At 33.8% G+C, this 22042-nt stretch overlaps 1 protein-coding gene across 1 annotated transcript; it reads left to right on the top strand.

The window, feature by feature from the left end:
* The first annotated feature begins 1255 nt into the window (after nt 1-1255).
* LOC142223181 (uncharacterized) lies at nt 1256-2807 on the top strand. The gene is made up of 4 exons (XM_075293044.1): nt 1256-1362; nt 1788-1969; nt 2030-2188; nt 2249-2807. Exons 1-3 carry the CDS (start codon nt 1296-1298, stop codon nt 2159-2161), a joined length of 381 nt encoding a protein of 126 aa, XP_075149159.1. The 5' UTR covers nt 1256-1295; the 3' UTR covers nt 2162-2188; nt 2249-2807.
* Nucleotides 2808-22042: the final 19235 nt, after the last annotated feature.

Here is a 22042-nt window from a genome sequence, read left to right as displayed (position 1 = left end):
CGATTTAGTACCTTCGGATGATAACGTATACCATTTTATTTTGGACTTCATTAATATCGTCGACGAACTTTTATGTTTTAATTATGACAAAACTTTTGCTTCAAATTTGAGGAAAAAAATAGAAAACAATAATCGTCAATTCATAGACCTTTTTAATCAAGCCTTAAAACCAAAACATCACATTTTAACGCACTATCCGACCATTGCTACTAATTCCGGTCCATTAAGACTGATATGGAATTTTCAATTCGAAGCAAAACACAAGCAATTTAAAGTGTATTCGAACTCAATAACTTCACGAAAAAATATATCGCTTTCGTTAGCGAAAAATATCAGAAATTCGCTTATTTACTGTTAAAGGCCCAAAACCCCGAAAGTGTCTACAACAATTTAGTACATGATGTTTATTTGGTAAAACTAGTAAAGGATACAACTAACGATCAAAATTTAACTTTGTACAAATCTGTGAGACACAACGGTTATACCTATATAGAAAAATCATACATCGCAACGTATACAAATGACATTAATATTTTTAAAATCATTGCAGTTTTACGTTCTCAAAACAGTACTCCAAGCTTCTTTTGCGAAAGAGTTACTGATGTCAATTATAAACCACATTATATTTCCTACGAAATAAGTCTGAATTGCAATGAGAAACATGAAGTTATAAAGGCAGATGAAGTTCTGGGTCCATCTGTTTTTTCTATTAAGATGCAAAGTGGAAAAACTTATATACGTCTTAAGGAATATTTTAAAACGATTTAGTTTGCAAAACAGTATTTTTATTATTATAACCCCAACTCAATAAAATTTTTAGAGTCCTGGAGAGAAGATTTAAATTTAACAGGGCTAGACCAATTCGTTTTAAGCTCTACTCCCAAATCAAATCATTCTATTTTGAATTGCTCTCTAAGCCCATCTAGTAGCTTGAAACAAGAAACGACTTCACATGATATAAATGGTATCCTTATGCAGTCATCAACCGGAAAAATCTTGGTTGATTATTATAAACACCATGGAATCTTCAAGGAATCGCAAAGAAAGGTACTAATCCGGACTTTAGCTAAATATTTTTGCGAAAACGACATAGCACTACCATTATCTGAGAGTTATTTATTAGAAAAGAAAATATTGCAGACCTTTCCTAACGAGAAACTGGTAAGAATCGTATTAAATGTCAATTTTAATATTTAATGTATAATCGAAATATATCCACATACTTTTGCTAGGAGTTTTATAGAACGTCCAAACGAGGACGAATTTACGCAGCAATTTGTAATATAAAAAGCGATATGAAGAAGGTTATGGTTAATCATGAAAAGAAATCTTTGCAAACAATCTCAGAAAATGAACTCATAAGTAAGAACAATTTATTTTATATTTTTTTAATTTACTTTTAAATAAATTGCAAAATGATTTAATGATTTTAATTAAAATTGTTTGTATTAAATTTGTTTTAATTTATTTTGAATTTGTTAAAACTATTTATTATGTTGATAATTTAGTGAGTGTGTAAAGTACTAAAAAAAATAATTTCCACGTTTTTATATATATTAATTATGATTGATTTTATTTATTCTCAATGTAATCTAATTTTATAGTTAATTTTCTTAATTTAATTTAATTCAATTAATTTTAAATCAATTATGTGCCAAATATTAAAGTAATTAAGATTGATTTTTTTGGTGTTATATTTTTATAAATTACATTTAGTTAATTATATTAAATTCATTTAATCTTGATTTTTATATTAAATATTAAAAAATATTTTTTCTCAATTGTAGAACCTGAAGAAAACGCAGAATCTATTAGAAGTTCTCTAAAAGATAGCGCCCTAAGCGAAGATGACTATTTATATTATTGGAAAAATTGCCAAAGATATAGATTTTTAGAAATTGAAAAATATGATGTCCGCGAAATTTTAAACAAGTGGCCAGAATATTTGAATCCAATGGGCCAAAAACTGGTAATGTTTAAGAAATGTAATTCTCGATTGGGGAACATTTTATTATTACTTGTCTTTTAGACTAATATTGATTTTAAAATCAAATATCCGGATAGTCAAGAGTTTGATGATAACTGGGCCCTATTTTCTAGTCAACTTGAGTCCTTGCTAAAGAAAAAAATTCTAAAACATCTACCTATGGAAAACGTCTAAATGACATTGATGAAAATACAACGGAAGGTATTTTCCAATTCAAATTGCTTTACGTTTGTTTTTTCTAACAATCATTTTATTTCCCAGATACCAGACACTTAATATTGCTTTTATGTTTGCATCAATATTTACCATCGTCTAATACCACTGCTGGAAAACCTCGCAAAAAATTCTCGCTCCAGGATTCTATAAACTCGTTTTCTATTTTTGGACCCTCAAAAGATGCAATATTGGAAGAAATTGAAAAAAAACGTTGCTCCAAAAATTATTGTACAACCATTTATATTGTTAGTTGGTTCTGTAGATAAGATATATGAAATGTTTGTTTATATTAATGGCTATACTATCAGAACAAATTCTTTATTATCAGCTGTAGATCTTTGCTACAAGTAGTTCTTTGTATTCAATTTAGAGTATCCGCCTGAAGCACGAATGTTTTGGTCATTTATCGAAAGATTTTTTTATAAGATGGATGTTTCAAAATTACATACTAGAATTACAACATTATGCAACGAACTATCTCACTAAAGTTTTTAATTCACATAAGATATTTGTAACGCCAGAAGTGATATTAGTTTTTTAATAAGATTTTTATTTATATTATTTTTAAGAATTCAATTGTACGATGTAACCAATGGTACAATGTAAAAGAACAAAACATAAAATGAAATTTTATTGAATTATAAATCCTTATTTATTTTAAGTTTATAAACAAAATACACTGCAATAGAATTTTTATGTTTAATTGTTGATTTTTGAATTAGTTCATACTTTTAGAATGCAATATTAAATTTATGCTAAAGTATGTAAATTCCTTAATATTATATGTGCATACATACGTATTAGTATGAAAAATTAAAATAAATTTTCATTTGCTATAAGAAAAATTTCATTTATATTATTTAGGCATACATAAAAAATCGACAAAAAGGGAAAGAAAAATGTGGTGAAATACATGATTTATTTCATGTATAGTATGTACAAAATCATAAAATTCGACAAAATAGGAAAGGAAAATGTGGTGAAATACATGATTTATTTCATGTATGGTATGTACAAAACCATAAAATTCGACAAATTGGAAAGAAAAATTTCGTGAAATACATGATTTATTTCCTGTATAATATGTACAAAATCATATTAGTCAAGAGATATGAAAACTAACTTTTCATTTAAAAAGTAATTTTTTTCATTTATGTTATGTAAAATTACATATTTCCGCAGCGTCGGAAGGGATGTATTTTTCATTTATAAAATAACGCATTACATAAATAGTATGTATGAAGTCGTACTCATTGAAAACCAGTATTTTTTAATTTATGAACTTTTTTCATACAATTTATGAATCCCGTGTTTGGAAAATTTTTGGGAACACTATTCATAAAATAAATGTATTATTTTTTTGTGTGTACCTTTGTATGTTTGCTTGTCCTAGTGTGGCTGAAATAAGTGTCTTCATTCGTCTAACAACCTAAGTTACATGGATCAACATTCAGAGTTGTCAGTCCATTTAATATCGAGCTCGGATGAAAATTATTAAACGCCCAATCGATGTCTAGAAACGCCACGATTATGTATTCTTTGACAGATAGTGAGCTTTCAATAAAGCTGACCAAACTTGAATCGATGCTAGTTCTAAGATAAATATTTATCATCCTCTCCAGAGTCTTAAGTAGGAATGAGGATAAGCTGATTGGTCGGAAATCCTTCGCCCTCGAGTGAGAGGCTTTTCCCGATTTAGGTATGAAAACGACTTTTATTTCCTTCCACTTTCCTGGGATATATGATAAGTTGATACATCCTTTATATATCGCCGACAACCAGGGGATAATTCCATCAGGTCCGGGGGTTTGAATGGTCCAAGGCTATTTAACGCCCATCTTATTCTAGATTTCGATACAATTTCCTCGATAGGAAACGACCGCTGAGCCCCTGTGGCACCGCCAGAACATGGTTCGACCGTCTGATTTCCAGGAAAGTGTGTGTCCAATAGTACCTCTAGCTTCTCCTCAGTGGACGTTGTCCAATTGCCCTCCGATGTTTTAATGAAACCTGGAGCGGGGTTGGTGGTTCTAGAACCTTCCGTAGTCTGGAAGCCTCGGACGTATTCTCAGTACTGCTGCAGTAATCATTCCAAGAGTTACGCTGAGCCTTTCTCAATTCTCGCTTGTATCCTCTCAGATTCTTCTTGTAAGCGTCCCAATCCTCAGGGGCTCTAGTGGACTTTGCCTTGTTAAAGAGCTTCCTGCAGGATTTCTTCATATTGCTTAATTCCGCAGACCACCAGGTGGTCGATATTTCCCTTGCCACTCAGATATCATTTCATTCAGTTCTTGCGAGGCCAAGGTGATGTCCAAAACCTCTTGCCTGTTTTTAGTGACAAATGTTGGGGCATCTCCCTTGTTGCAAACTACCAGATTAGTACGCAAAGTAAACTCTATTAGCGACTCTGCCCTTGCATTAGTACCACTACTTCCCCATATACTATGATGAGCATTCGCATCGCATCCCATAATGAGTTTCGTCTTTGTTTTCAGTGACTCCTCAACTAAGGTCCTAACGGCACATGGAGGCATCTCACTGCCATGTCCCATGTAGTCCGAAGATACCCAATATTTGCATTTGGCTATTTCTAAATTGGCAACGACAGTGTCTGCATTGCACATTGAAGGAAGCAGAAACAAGTTAAGCTCGTTTTTAGCAATTATACTGGCTCGATTTACATCATTATCATTATACTGCAATAGTTTGAACCCCGGAGCACTTAATTCACATATTTTCTATAAACATATGGTTCTTGAATAAGAACTATGTCTATGTCCCCTTTCATCAGGAGAACTTTTAAGGCAGCACATGTAGCCTCACAATGATGAAGACTTATCTGGAGGAACCGTACACCCAGAAAAAAGTGGCCACTTCTTTAAGTTAAAACAAGTAAGTAATGTCTAAAGTTGGGTGGAGCCGACTATATTATACCCTTCACCACTATGTAGACAAACATTTGTGTTACCATCTCAACTACTTAAAATTTGCAGGGAGTTTGCATTTCCAGATACAAATACTTTTAATGGAAACAATTTTTTGTACTTCTACAAAAACTCTAGAATTAAAATTTAAATCGGCTAACGCCCTGGGATGAAATACACAATATGGGAAATATGAAGCGAGAGAAATTTTAATGCAATTGTACAAAAGAGATTTATGATTTTTCAGGAGATACATATGTATTCGAGATATAGGACAATTAGAGTAATATTTACAATTTTTGCTACTCAGCAGTGGCGATTTTACAAGGATATTGGTTAGATCTCGCCAAGATATGTGGTCAAGTGTGGGTTGTGATATATTATTTGGTCTAGTCGGGCGACTTGGAGCCTTATTTGAAACTCATGCGTTCTGTGGAAATTTTGGCATTGCAGTGTGTAGGATATGGCTAAGATATGGGGAAATCATCACAGAATTTTGTGTAAAGTGTGAGAATTTTGGCCATATTTGTATTCTCTGAGGAAACTATCCAGTCAATTGGAGGAAAATCCCATTGAAAATGGGTCTAAAATATGAAACAGTCTACCATATTTCCCCAACTCTGGTGTACGTATATATGGGAGCTATATACAATCTGAACCAATTTTGAGTAAATTTGACATACATAGTTAGAATAATAATTCTGCTATCTATGCGAAATTCCACGTAAATGGGAGTATAACTTTGGCCCCCTTGGTCATATGAGTGCAAATCGGACGGGAGATATATATGGGAGCCACATCTAAATCTGAACCGATTTCAACCAAATTTGCCACACTTACCTATACTACTAAAGATACTCCTTGTGCGAAATTTGAGGCAAATCACGGCAAAACCCTGGATTTTGAGGCCATATAAGTTCAAATCGAACGATATATATATATATATATATATATATATATATATATATATATATATATATATATATATATATATATATATATATATATATATATATATATATATATATATATATATTTTATATATATATATATATATATATATATATATATATATATATATATATATATATATATATATATATATATATATATATATATATATATATATATTATATATATATATATATATATATATATATATATATATATATACATATATATATATATATATATATATATATATATATATATATATATATATATATATATATATATATATATATATATATATATATATATATATATATATATATATATATATATATATATTTGGGACCATATAAAGGGTGATACGGTCAAAATTTGGTCAAGGGAAAACGCGTGTAAATAGGTGAAATCGTTTATTTAAAAAATCAAATTAAATTTCTTTTTCAAGTTCAATTAGTATAAAATTCAGGAAAAATATTCAGTTAGGCTTTCGCTTTTCCAAATCCGAATTGCCGGGCCTCAGGCTTGATACCTGCCATCAGATTTTGTACAGCCACCTTGTCCACCTTCTTCGCCGCAGAAAGCCAGTTTGCATTGAACTGCTGCTCGTCCTTAGCAGTTTTTTGTATTTCTCAATTGGGCGGAGCTCTGGCGTGTTGGGAGGGTTCTTGTCCTTGGGAATCACATGCACGTTGTTGGCGGCGTACCACTCCATGCCCATTTTACCGTAATGGCAAGATGCCAAATCCGGCCAAAACAGTACGAAACCACCGTGTTTCTTCAGGAAAGGCAGCAGACGTTTATTCAAACACTCTTTCACGTAAATTTCTTGGTTGACAGTCCCGGAAGCTATGAAAATGCTGCTTTTCAAGCCACAGGTACAGATGGCTTGCCAAACCAGATATTTCTTTGCGAACTTTGACAGTTTTATGTGCTTGAAAATATCTGCTACCTTTCCCCTTCCTTTTGCCGTATAAAACTCCTGTCCCGGAAGCTGCTTGTAGTCGGCTTTGACGTAGGTTTCGTCGTCCATTACCACGCAGTCAAACTTCGTCAGCATCGTCGTGTACAGCCTCCGGGATCGCGCTTTGGCCGTCGTACTTTGTTTATCATCGCGATTTGGAGTCCCTACCTTCTTGTAAGTCGATAGTCCGGCTCGTTTTTTGGCTCGATGCACGGTTGCAGACGATACACCCAGCTTATTTGGGGCATATCGGAGAGAGAGCTTAGGGTTTCGCTTGAAACTACACCCTTACAAAAAATCGCTTCTGTAACATATACTCCCAAACCTATTTTGCTTCAAGCATATACATTTTTGGGTATTGCCCAAACATTTATATGTTTGATCTCTTCCAATATATAATATGTTTGAAAGCATATTGGTCTAAACAATATATGTTTGGGTAGTCTAAGTTCCAAACATTTTGTATTTTTGCATCCAAATGCAATAATGTTGTCTTCCAAAAAACAATATGTTATTATGTGAACATATAATATGTTTGGAAGCATTTTGCACACAAAAATATTATATGCTTAAAAAAAATTCTCCCAAACAATATTGTGCTCAAAATTTTATTTATTTATTTATATATTTACAATCATAATGAATTATAAACAGGTAATATAGGTGCTAACAACATAGGTTTTCGACCTGAATGCTCAAAATTTTGTTTCTGCCTAATTGTATATTCCCCCACATCTTTCTCACATCCACGAGATTTTTTAGTTCTTAGCACATTTTTCTGTAATACAAACATTGTAGAAGAAATTATTCAATTGTATGATTTTTTTTATTTTAATTTTACCTTTTGCCGGACGGGGATTCGAACAGCGGACCACACAGTTTGTAAGGATCAAAGAAGTAGCTGATCAATTGCCCAAGGAAAAATAAAATGTTAATTTTGTAATAACAAGCAACAACCACCAACTTAATTCAATATCGCTCCCTGTTAAGTAGCGCTCCAAGCTACTAAACACATATATGTTTATAGGCTATTTCTAAATTAATATATGTTTGCACCCAAGCATATTATATTTACAAATATTTTATGTCCCAAACATAATATGTTCTAACATATTAACATATATGTCCCAAACATGTTATGCTAGTTTATGAACATTATATGCTTGCACTCAAAAATATTGTGTTTAAAAATTTGTGTTCCAAACATATAATGTTTATAGCCAAACATATGAAAAACAGTCTTTTTCATCCGTGTAGTAGAGAATTGTATGTATAAAAAACGTATACCATGTAGAAATTCATATATGTCATTAAATAATCCATAACTAAAAATAAGTATAATTAAAAATAATGCGTTTTATAAAGTTTGTTGTATGTTATGGAAAATGTTTTAAATAAAATACAAAATATTTTAAAAGTTTTCTTTACAACAAATCTACATTACGATTTTAATCTACTTGTCTCATATTGTATGTATATGAAAACAACACAAAGTTTTGCGCCTCTGACTCTAAACGCAATAAGTTGACAAATGTCTAAAACATATATAACAAGTTGAACTCCATGTATATAATTAAAAAATACATAATTGAAAACAAGTATTAATGGAGATAATATATTATGTAAAGTTTCGTGCATTTAATGTAATTGTCAATGTATATTATTAAAAAATTCATAATTCAAAAACAAGTATTTCCAGATGTAATGTATTATGTAAAATTTCATGTATTTTATGGAAAAATCCATTGATAGGATAAAAAGATTCATAATTCAAAAACAAGTATTTTCGAATGCAAAATTTTATGTACGGGTTTATATATTTTATGGAAAAGTCCATAAATTTATAAAAATGTACAAAATTATTAACAAATTCATATTTTATTTTTTTTGTGTGTATGTGAACAGAGGCACCCCCCAAAAAGGAGTTCTATCACCTCTTCTTTGGAATGTTGCTATAAATAGAAAAAGAAAGGATAAAAGTGGTGGCATACGCAGATGATGTGGCTCTAGCAGTCAGGGGAAAATTCCCATCCACAATCAGAGATATTATTCAGAGGGCCCTCCGGATGACTGAGAAATGGGCGAAAGACAATGGTCTTGGGGTAAATCCTGCAAAGACAGAACTAGTCATGTACTGCAAAGATCGCAAAACTCCCACGGTTAGGCCGATTTCCTTAGGGGGTACTGAAATTCCCTTTGGTGAGTGTGCAAAATACCTTGGCGTTATTTTGGACAGGAAGCTGAACTTTAAGCTTAATATTGAAGAAAGGGCGAGAAAAGCAACGGTAGCTTTGTACTCGTGCAAAAAGGCAATAGGAAAAACGTGGGGACTAAAACCAAAAATTGTGCATTGGCTATAGATCTATAATGCTATACGGTCTATAATGCTATACGGTGTTGTAGTCTGGTGGCCGGCACTTCACCAGCCAACAAGTTTAGACAAAGTTCAGCGTATGGCGTGTTTGTGTATCTCAGGCGCATTCAGTAAGACAGGAACAAATTCCCTTAATGTCATGCTGCATCTATTGCCTTTAGACATTTTGGCCAAACAGTCAGCTGCAACAACGGCTGTGCGATTGCGCGAGCTATCGCTGTGGTCGGAAAAAAGTTACGGTCACAGTTCGGTCCTCAAAATAATGCCAGATGTGCCTAACGTAGTGGATTACACTTTGGCGAGTCCACTTTTCGACAAAAAGTTTGAGACTCTAATCCCCAACAGTGAGGCGTGGGGCACCAGACCCCGGGGAATAAAGAATATATAGATTTCTACTAGAATCTGTTGGTATGCCTCTGGCTACCTGCAAGCTCTTACTGCGTGAGAAGGCTGTCATGATGGCAAATGTTCGATGGGAGAATTGCAAGGGTTGTAACGATACCAAGCAAATATGGCCCATTTAAACTTAAACCGCACACTAGATATGCTAGTGTTCTCGAGACGTCAGATATCACTCCTGATATCTGCTATAACGGGTCGCTGCCTGATAGGGAGAAGGAATCAATTAAACACCTCTTGTGCGAGTGTCCTGCATTTTGTGTAAAGCGCAAGCAACTTTTAGGAGCATATAGCTTCAGATTACTGGCGGATCTGGAAAAAGTTAACTTAAGCAGTCTGCTAATGTTTTTGGAACAATCTGGTTGGTTCAACAAAGAAAAATAATCAAGAAGGTTTAGCGGTTAAAACTAGAAGTGCCCGTATGTAATAGGTACTTTTAGTTAATGTGGTATCACAATGGACTGAATAGTCTAGGTGAGCCTGAATCTTAATCGGGCTGCAACTTTAACCTAACCTAACTTAGTGCTTTTTGATGCCTTTTCAAAAAAGCACCAACTTGGTGCTTTCTGGAATTTTCATTTAGTGCTTTTGGTGTTTTTGTTTTTTTGATTTTGAACAGTATTAAGTTTAATTGATACAAAAATTTGGATTAGACTTTCAAGAGCTTAGGAAACTCAACTTTATTGCCAAATATAGAATTTGATTGTTATGAGTGAGTAAAATTTCTTCGAAATAATGCTCGCAAAAAATATGCACGCTCACGAGACCCACGTTCACGATAAAATTCATACTCACAGTAAAATATAGAGACACAAAAAATCACACTGACGAACAAAACCTTCAAGGTTTTGACCACGCTTATGAGCTCAATAGCATTCATTATACCCTGCGCCACACTGTGGAACAGGGTATTATAAGTTAGTGCATATGTTTGCAACACCCAGAAGGAGACGAGATAGACACATGGTGTCTTTGGCAATAATGCTCAGGGTGGGTCCCTGAGTCGATCTAGCCATGTCCGTCCGTCCGTCTGTCTGTGAACACATTTTTGTGATCAAAGTCTAGGTCGCAGTTTAAGACCAATCGCCTCCAATTTTGGCTCAAGTTCGTGTTTTGGGTCAAAATAGAACCCTATTGATTTTGGAAGAAATCGGTTCAGATTTAGATATAGCTCACATATATATCTTTCGTCCGATATGCACTTATATGGCCCCAGAAGCCAGAGTTTTACCCTAATTTGCTTGAAATTTTGCACCAGGAGAACAATAAGTACTATAGTCAGGTGTGCCAAATTTGAAATCGGTTCAGATTGAGATATAGCTCTCATATACATCTTTCGCCCGATATAGAATTTTATGGCCCCAGAAGCCAGAGTTTTAGCCCAATTTGGTTGAAATTTTGCACTAGGAGTGCTAAATTTTATTGAAATCGGTTGAGATTTAGATATAACTCCCATATGTATCTTTCGCCCGATTTTCCCCCATATGACCACAGAGTTCAAAGTTGTAGTCCGATTTACGTGAAATTTTGCACAGGGAGTAGAATTAAAATACTAAGTATGCATGTCAAATTTGGTTAAAATCGGTTCAGATTTCGATATAGCTTCCATATATATGCTTTTCCGATTTGGGCAAAAATGACCAAAATACCCACATTTTCCTTATAACAGGCTGGCTGATAAGTCCCCGGTCTGATACATAGATGGCGTCGCTAGTATTAGTGCATATTATTTTTATATAGTACCAACCTTCAAATGATTCGTGTCAAAATTTGACGTCTGTAAGTCAATTAGTTTGTGAAATAGAGCGTCTTTTGTGAAGCAACTTTTGTTATTGTGAAAAAAAATGGAAAAAAGGAATTTCGTGTTTTGATAAAATACTGTTTTCTAAAGGAAAAACATACGGTGGAAGCAAAAACTTGGCTTGATAATGAGTTTCCAGACTCTGCCCCAGGGAAATCAACAATAATTGATTGGTATGCAAAATTCAAGCGTGGGAAATTAGCACGGAGGACGGTGAACGCAGTGGATGCCCGAAAGAGGTGGTTACCGACGAAAACATCTGAAAAATCCACAAAATGATTTTGAATGATCGTAAAATGAAGTTGATCGAGAAGCAGAGGCCTTAAAGATATCAAAGGAACGTGTTGGTCAAATCATTCATCAATATTTAGATATGCGGAAGCTCTGTGCAAAATTGGTGCCGCGCGAGCTGACATTTGACCAAGGACAACAATGTGTTGATGATTCTGAGCAGTGTTTGCAGCTGTTAACTCGTAATACACCCGAGTTTTTCCGTCGATATGTGACAATGGATGAAACATGGCTCCATCCCTACACTCCTGAGTCCAATCGACAGTCGGCTGAGTGGACAGCGACCGGTGAACCGTCTCCGAAGCGTGGAAAGACTCAAAAGTCCGCTGGCAAAGTAATGGCCTCTGTTTTTGGGATGCGCATGGAATAATTTTTATCGATTATCTTGAGAAGGGAAAAACCATCAACAATGACTATTATATGGCGTTATTGGAGCGTTTGAAGGTCGAAATCGCGGCAAAACGGCCCCATATGAAGAAGAAAAAAGTGTTGTTTAACCAAGATAACGCACCGTGCCACAAGTCATTGAGAACAATGGCAAAAATTCGTGAAATTCACCGTATTCTCCAGATCTGGCCCCAGCGATTTTTCTTGTTCTCAGACCTCAAAAGGATGCTCGCAGGGGAAAAATTTGGCTGTAATGAAGAGGTGATCGCCGAAACTGAGGCATTTTTTGAGGCAAAACCGAAGGAGTACTACCAAAATGGCATCAAAAAATTGGAAGGTCGTTATAATCGTTGTATCGCTCTTGAAGGAACTATGTTGAATAATAAAAACGAATTTTGACAAAAAAATTTGCGTTTCTTTGTTAGACCGGGGACTTTTCAGCCAACCTTGAATTTTTTTAATTAATATTGTTGTTAAGGGTATTCTCTAGAAAAGTCTAGCGATGAGTGCCGAATTTTTGAATTTGATAAAGATGTCTTAAAAAACGTTTGTATTAAATTCACAAAAGCACGCACAACTGAAATATGCAATAGACTCCTTCCATATATTAATATTTTGAAAGTTGAAAGACATTACTGATCAAAATGAATTGGACGACAGCATTAAAACTGATCAAGGTGTATACTTGAATAGCGGTTCATAATGGTGAGTACTAAGTTCGAGTTTTGCCGCTAAAGTGAAAACTAGACCAGTAAATATGGCATAAAATTATGCAAATTTGTTGCAAATTTTATTATAACTTGATGGGGAATAGCCCTAAGCAAAATTTTCACAAAGTATGTATTCCTTAAAATGGATTATTAAAGAAAAGTAATTGTGAAAAAATGACGATTTTAGCGGCTAACTCGATCTTAATATCCACCTTAACTTCATAAAATTCAATACACAAAAGTTCTATAATACATCTTCGGATTTTTTTTGTTTTTTTTAATAGAGCATTTACTTTTCGATTTTGTGGTGGGAAGTGGTATGTTAGAATTTATAATATATTTTTGGTGCTTTATGGCCTTGGGGAGTTGGCAACACTGGAGAAAGAACTAGAGATGGAAACCGGGAGGGTTGACAAAAGATATCAACATCAAAGATTATAGAAGAGGAAGATTGGCTACTGAGCACATCAAACCATTTACCACGTATACGACAAGTATTGAACATAGCATTAAAATGCATATACGACAAGTATTGACATAGCATTAAAATGCAAATAAAAAGAAATTAAGAGCACGAAATAAATTTCCATATAGGGGAGAATGTAATTTTTTGTTGTTGCCTAAAATGTAACATTGTTTCATTAAGAAAATTAAGTTTTTAATTTAAAAAATAGAAACGAAAAACAAATAAAAAATGACAAAAATGTAAATGTAGATGTAAAAATGTAATCCAGACTAAAAACATCTTCTTGACAAATACTTTGTTTTTCAAATTAATTTACAAAATCTAAAGCATATATATGCATATTTTAGAAAATACAATTTCTTAAACCGTATATAAACTTGTGTAAGACTGTGTAGAATGTTATTTTGCTATTGAACTATTGCTATGGAGATGGTGGGGCCATCGTCTGTGGGAGCCAGCTCTTACCCCGCTGAACTAGTTCGATTTAGTTTAAAGGGAACTCACTGGGCTGTGGGTTCAACCACTTATGGCTATTGTTTGACGTGGATGGCGATTTCGATCTTGATCGCTTACGACGTGCTTTACATTCGCGAGCAACATGTCCAGGCTTTTCACAGTTATAGCACTTCATTCTGGATTTAGTTGTCTCCTGCTTCATTTCTTGCATTGCCATTTTAACGGCTTCTTTTACTGAGTCAATCACGGAGTTTGATTCATCTTGATCGGTCTCCACTCTGCGTACCTTGTGAATTTGAGGTCGTGCAAGCAATCTCGCAGTCTCTTGTGCAACTGCAAATGTTTCTGCAGTAGCCTTCTGTGCGCATCAAGATCGAGACCTTTTCCATTCACAAAGGTCTCGATCTTGATGCGGTCCACAAGTGGATGGCTTTCTCCTGGATATGTCAAAAGCACCAACCGCTCAACCTCTGTTGCAAAGTCTTGTAGAGTCTCATTTGACTTCTGGACTCTTCCTCTTAATTAAATTCTGAAGATGTCTTGCTTATGTTTTCCGCCGTACTTAGAGGCAGCGGGAATGTTTTGTATCACATCAGCGGCATTGCCCCTTTAATGCCAATAGAAGTTCAATTTCTTTGTCATTGTCGTTCCACAAATTTCTAAAAGCGACCATTTCGAATTGGAATTTGAATACATCAAATGAAATTGAGCCATCGTAAACAGGAGGTTTGGTTTTTGAGCCCTCGATAACGCGCACTGGACCACCTTTAATTTCCAGCTCTGGCATTTTTTTCTCGATGTGTAGAAACTTATCATCGTGAACCATAATTTTCTCGTCCACAGAAAGTATTTTCTTATCCAATTCGCCAATTTGGTTTTCTATCTGGTCCACACGTTGCTCCATGCTTTCAGAAATTTCTTGAAGTTTCTCATTGAGAATTCTAGAATTTACATCCATTTTTCTTGAATTTTCGTCAAATTTTTCTTCCAATTTTCTAGAATTCTCTTGCATTTTTAGAGAGTTTTCTTCCATCATTTTTCCAGAATTCTCTTGCATTTTTAGAGAGTTTTCTTCCATCATTTTGCTCAAAATATTGACCATCGATGTATAATCAACAACATTTGAAGCTGCAGATGGATTTTCCGAGGCGCTGGCTACTACTGATTCATCAAGATCTTCCTTATAATCGAACTCATGTGTTTCGATATCAATACTGCGCCGCTCGAACTCTTCCATTAGTCGCTTTTGTAATTGAGCCTTATTTCCTGTAGTCGGCTGCTCCACTTTGCTCAATTCCTTCTTCAAGTCGTCCACTCGAAGCTGATTAAACTTCATTGTAGATTTTTGTTTTCGTTATTTCACTTCCGACACCAATTGTTACGTTTTTATATTGAGGCGTGTTTAATAAACCGATAATTAAAACACAGTTCTTTTCAAATAACGACAATCTATAATTTATTTGTTTAACTGATATGTTTCACTTTTTTGCTCTACGATGTGTACTGTATAAACTTTAGCTTACAACTTCCTGTGTCATCTCTTTCATAGTACTGTATAACGATATTGAAAATTCTCGGTTGTCTGGCCTACAACATGCTAGAATATTCTACTACTACCTGGAAGATGTCGCACGGGCGACATCGCACATATTTATCGGCCCATGCTCATTGTCTTGGCTACAATCAACTGTAACATTCTACTGTATGGCAGATGTCGCAAAGGCATAGATGGTGATATTACAAAGATAACAAAAGAAAAAGGGGTTACTTTACAATGAACGATTGGGAAACTAAGAACACAAAAGATGTTTGGGAATGTACTAGAAAATAAAGAAATAAGTTTGACAAGTGATGACGTAATTTGACCGTTACAATTTGAAATTTTAAATTAATGGAAACAAATTTGAATAAACTTAAATCTAGAAATATCAAATGTACTACAAAATAAATAAATGATTTTGACAAGTGATGACGTAATTTGACCGTTACAATTTGAAATTTGAAATTAATGTTTCCATTAATTTAAAATTTCAAATTGTAACGGTCAAATTACGTCATCACTTGTCAAAATCATTTCTTTATTTTCTAGTACATTCCCAAACATCTTTTTGTGTCCGTCTGTTGAAATCACGCTAACTTCCGAACGAAACAAGCTACCGACTTCAAACTTGGCACAAGTAGTTGTTATAGATGTTGGTCGGATGGTTTTACAAATGGGCCATATCGGTCCACTTTTATGTATAGCCTTCAAATAAACGGACCCCCAAATTTGGCTTGCGATTTCTCTAAGAGAAGCAAATTTCATCCGATCCGTCTGAAATTTGGTACACGGTGTTAGTATATGGTCTCTAATAAAATAATCTAAATTGGTCCACATCGGTCCATAATTACGTATAGCCCCAATATAAACCGATCCGCTGATTTGGCTTGCGGAGCCTCTAAGAGAAGCAAATTTCATCCGATCCGTCTGAAATTTGGTACATGGTGTTAGTATATGGTCATGGTGTTAGTATATGGTATCTAATGGCCGTGCAAAAACTGGTCCACATCGGTCCATAATTATATATAACCGATCACCAGATTTGACCGGATCCGGATCCTCTTGGAAGACCAAAATTCATCTGATTCAGTTGAGATTTGGTACGTGGTGTTAATATATGGCCTCAAACAATATATATATATATATATATATATATATATATATATATATATATATATATATATATATATATATATATATATATATATATATATATATATATATATATATATATATATATATATATATATATATATATATATATAAAGGGTGATTTGTTAAGAGCTTGATAACTTTTTTTAAAAAAAAAACGCATAAAATTTGCAAAATCTCATCGGTTCTTTATTTGAAACGTTAGATTGGTCCATGACATTTACTTTTTGAAGATAATTTCATTTAAATGTTGACCGCGGCTGCGTCTTAGGTGGTCCATTCGGAAAGTCCAATTTTGGGCAACTTTTTCGAGCATTTCGGCCGGAATAGCCCGAATTTCTTCGGAAATGTTGTCTTCCAAAGCTGGAATAGTTGCTGGCTTATTTCTGTAGACTTTAGACTTGACGTAGCCCCACAAAAAATAGTCTAAAGGCGTCAAATCGCATGATCTTGGTGGCCAACTTACCGGTCCATTTCTTGAGATGAATTGTTCTCCGAAGTTTTCCCTCAAAATGGCCATAGAATCGCGAGCTGTGTGGCATGTAGCGCCATCTTGTTGAAACCACATGTCAACCAAGTTCAGTTCTTCCATTTTTGGCAACAAAAAGTTTGTTAGCATCGAACGATAGCGATCGCCATTCACCGTAACGTTGCGTCCAACAGCATCTTTGAAAAAATACGGTCCAATGATTCCACCAGCGTACAAACCACACCAAACAGTGCATTTTTCGGGATGCATGGGCAGTTCTTGAACGGCTTCTGGTTGCTCTTCACTCCAAATGCGGCAATTTTGCTTATTTACGTAGCCATTCAACCAGAAATGAGCCTCATCGCTGAACAAAATTTGTCGATAAAAAAGCGGATTTTCTGCCACTGATTTTGGTAATAAAATTCAATGATTTGCAAGCGTTGCTCGTTAGTAAGTCTATTCATGATGAAATGTCAAAGCATACTGAGCATCTTTCTCTTTGACACCATGTCTGAAATCCCACGTGATCTGTCAAATACTAATGCATGAAAATCCTAACCTCAAAAGAATCACCCTTTATATATATATATATATATATATATATAGAAACCCATATAAAGCGATGCCCAGATTTGACCTCCGGTGCCTTTTGGATATTTAACAACCATGCCAAAAGTGGTCCATATCAGTCCATAATCATACATAGTCCCCAAAAAACCCGATCCCGAGATTTGGTTTTGGAGCCCCTTGGAGAAGCAAAATTTCATCCGAGTCAATTGAAATTTGGTACATTCTGCTAGTATGTGGCCGTTGACAGCCTTGCCTAACTGGATCCATATCGGTCTATAGTTATATATAGCCCTCAATAAATCGATCCCCAATCGCACAACAATTGGTCCATACACGCTCACAAAAAATCGCTTCTGTAACATATACTCCCAAACATATTTTGCTTCAAGCATATACATTTTTGGGTATTGCCCAAACATTTATATGTTTGATCTCTTCCAATATATAATATGTTTGAAAGCATATTGGTCTAAACAATATATGTTTGGGTAGTCTAAGTTCCAAACATTTTGTATTTTTGCATCCAAATTCAATAATGTTGTCTTCCAAAAAACAATATGTTATTATGTGAACATATAATATGTTTGGAAGCATTTTGCACCCAAAAATATTATATGCTTAAAAAAAATTCTCCCAAACAATATTGTGCTCAAAATTTTATTTATTTATTTATATATTTACAATCATAATGAATTATGAAAATAAACAGGTAATATAGGTGCTAACAACATAGGTTTTCGACCTGAATGCTCAAAATTTTGTTTCTGCCCAATTGTATATTCCCCCACATCTTTCTCACTTCCACGAGATTTTTTAGTTCTTAGCACCTTTTTCTGTAATACAAACATTGTAGAAGAAATTATTCAATTGTATGATTTTTTTTATTTTAATTTTACCTTTTGCTGGACGGGGATTCGAACAGCGGACCACACAGTTTGTAAGGATCAAAGAAGTAGCTGATCAATTGCCCAAGGAAAAATAAAATGTTATTTTTGTAATAACAAGCAACAACCACCAACTTAATTCAATATCGCTCCCTGTTAAATAGCGCTCCAAGCTACTAAACACATATATGTTTATAGGCTATTTCTAAATTAATATATGTTTGCATCCAAGCATATTATATTTACAAACATTTTATGTCCCAAACATAATATGTTCTAACATATTAACATATATGTCCCAAACATGTTATGCTAGTTTATGAACATTATATGCTTGCACTCAAAAATATTGTGTTTAAAAATTTGTGTTCCAAACATATAATGTTTATAGCCAAACATATGAAAAACAGTCTTTTTCATCCGTGTATGAAGTTCATAATTGTATATAGCCCCCATATAAGCGGCCCCCAGATTTCAATTCTGCACAGCAAAAAAATTTGGAAGTTCTTCCAAAGGCACAACTTTAAAAGCACTTCCAGAAGATGCACTCCCAATGATGTTCTTTATTTTAACTACCCAGGAAGTCCTTTTAATTCAATTTTTAATAACTTGGTTTTTTTCATACTTTTAACGGTTAATTTTAACTATTTTGTTTCAAATAGGTTGCAAATAGAGTAAGAATTCATAAAATGGTAGAAATCATTTAAATTTTGTTGAAAAAAATACTACCATTAAAATTATAAAAAAAAAATTATAAAGATTATTTATTTGACAAAATATTTTGTTTATTTACATCCAAAACATTGAATTCGGATCACACTTAAGTAATGCAAATTCAGTGCAACGGCTGTTGAAAAGGAGGGCTTCCGTCCTATGACAAGCCCATATTAAATTCATCGCTTCTGCGTCAATTTTCACCACTTTCGGATCCAAAAAGAACATTTTCATTACTTTTTTTGCTAGGTGGCTTTATACGTTCCCTGCCAAAGTTCATATCAATTCGTAATTATTTGTAGTCTTACCTATACTTACCTTTTTTGTCTAATATATACTACGTATGGACTAACTCACAATTTAGAAAACGATGTTAAGAAGTTTTAAGATACCTTGCCATTGGTAAGTATTACAACAACCCAAGTAATTCGGTTGTGGATGACAGTCTTTCGTAGAAGTTTCTACGCAATGCGTGGTGGAGGGTACATAAGATTCAGCCTGGCCGAATTTACGGCCGTATATACTTGTTTAATTTGGCTTTAATTTGTTTTCTGTCCTTTGTTCTTTTGATGAAACAGCAAATATTGAAAAAAAAAAACATATAAAACTCAATAAATCTACAACTATTTTGTAATGCAAATTGACTGATTTATACGGTTATTCTTATTTTCCAAAAAGAAATTGTGTCACTTGACTGCGCAATTGAGTTGAATAACTGCGCACTGCAAATAAACAAAACCATGGTGAATTGTCAAGGTATGTCTCTATTTTAATTGGTCCATGGTTTAAGCATAGACCAAAGAAATATAAGACATCTCAAGTGAATTCACAGCGCTGTAGTTTGTCTGCATACCGTAGAGGGCTCTTTTTGGTCTGCAATTGAGTGATTTTTTAATTTGGCTTTATTTTTGTTTTCTTTCCTTTGTTCTCTTGATGGAACACAAAATATTGTAAAGGCTTAAAAAATTTTACCCATCCACACCTTTTTTGTAATGCAAATTGGCTGATTTGTACGGTAATTCTCGTTTTACAAAATGAAATTGAGTCACTTGACTGCTCAATTGAGTGGAATGACTGCGCTCTGCAAATAAACAAAACCATGGTGAATTATCAAGGTATGTCCCTATTTTAATTGGTCTATGGTTTAAGCATAAACTAAGGAAGGTGTAGACAACGAAAGTGAATTTACAGCGCTGTAGTTTGTCTGCACACCGTAGAGGGCTCTTTTTCGTCTGCAATTGAGGTATTTTTTAATTTGGCCTTAATTTGTTTTCTTTCCTTTGTTTTCTTGATGAAACACCAAATATGGTAAAATCATATAAAATTCTATACATCCACACCTTTTTTGTAATGCAAATTAACTGATTTGTACGGTAATTCTCGTTTTCCAAAAAGAAATTGAGTCACTTGACTGTGCAACCCAATAAACACAAGCATTGGAGAAATGCTTATATTCAATACGCTTTCAAACGTTTTTTCAAAGAATTACCTCAAAATTCAATTTGAGTGATTGTTGATAAAATCGCGTTCTCAACAAAAAAACAGACATTACCCTCAAAAGTAGAATTCAACACGTTAGCAACAATTTCTCAACATATTAGCAACAACTTTTCAAACTAAATTTCATTTTAACGCTTTAAACCTATTGGAAGATTTGTTGAAGGCAAGCAACTTGCAAGGCCATTTGAATTAATGTTGAAGATGGGATTCACTATCAAATTGATATGGTGTTACATGTGAAAAATACTCATCCTTGTGATTGTTGGGAATTGAGTGGAATGCCTACGCACTGCAAATAAACAAAACCAAGCTGAATTGTGAAACGATGTCTTATATTTAATTGGTCTATGGTTTAAGCATAGACCAAGCAAATATAAAGACATACTTTGATAATTCACCATGGTTTTGTTTATTTGCAGTGCGCAGTCATTCCACTCAATTGCGCAGTCAAGTGACTCAATTTTTTTTTGTAAAACGAAAATTTCCGTACAAATTAGTCAATTTGCATTACAAAAAAGGTGTGGATGTATAGAATTTTATATGCTTTTACAATATTTGGTGTTTCATCAAGAAAACAAAGGAAAGAAAACAAGGCTAAGATATAAAAATCCACCACACAAATGAATAGATCACATCAAAACAAAAATCCAAATCCATTACAGAAATTTTGAGACCTTTTTTCTACTGTATGTCTCTACACTGAAAAAAATATTGTCGTGAGGTCAAAGATTTCATGTCTTTAAAATACGAATGCAAGTTTTGCTTAGCATTGAAGACGCATTTCTCCAATATAAAGTTTTTTCCTTGTCCATAAGTCGATAAACTTTTCAATGAAGACGTATTGTCCTTATAATTACGTCATTTGACTTAAAAGTGGGTATCAAAACATGAAAGAAAAAATTTTTGGGCTAAGGTCAACTTGACTTTACTAATTCGGAAAAATTCTTTAAAATGAATGAAATTGTCTTTTAATCTGTTGTTTTTTGCATCTTGACTACAAAGCAAAAAATCGTTCAAATATAGGACATGTTTTTCAACACTTTATTTTAAAGACGTTTTTTACTTGAAACATAGCATAATTTCTACTGGAAGTCGAGCCTGAATTTGGAAAACAAAGTTGTCGTTAATTCGTTTTTAAAGGACTTTGATAGCATATGAAGAAAAAAATCTGAAAAAAACGAAAAATTAAAATTTGCTTCCTACACAGAAAAAAATGTCCGTAGTTAAACTAACGCTAAATTTTACTTATTTTTATTGGAAAAAAAAACTTATTTCCTTGTAGTTAAATTT

Source organism: Haematobia irritans, chromosome 2 (assembly GCF_050003625.1).
Source record: "Haematobia irritans isolate KBUSLIRL chromosome 2, ASM5000362v1, whole genome shotgun sequence".
Classification (NCBI taxonomy): Eukaryota; Metazoa; Arthropoda; class Insecta; order Diptera; family Muscidae; genus Haematobia; species Haematobia irritans.
The sequence above is the reverse complement of the archived record's forward strand: the minus strand, read 5'-3'. Positions and strand labels throughout refer to the sequence as shown.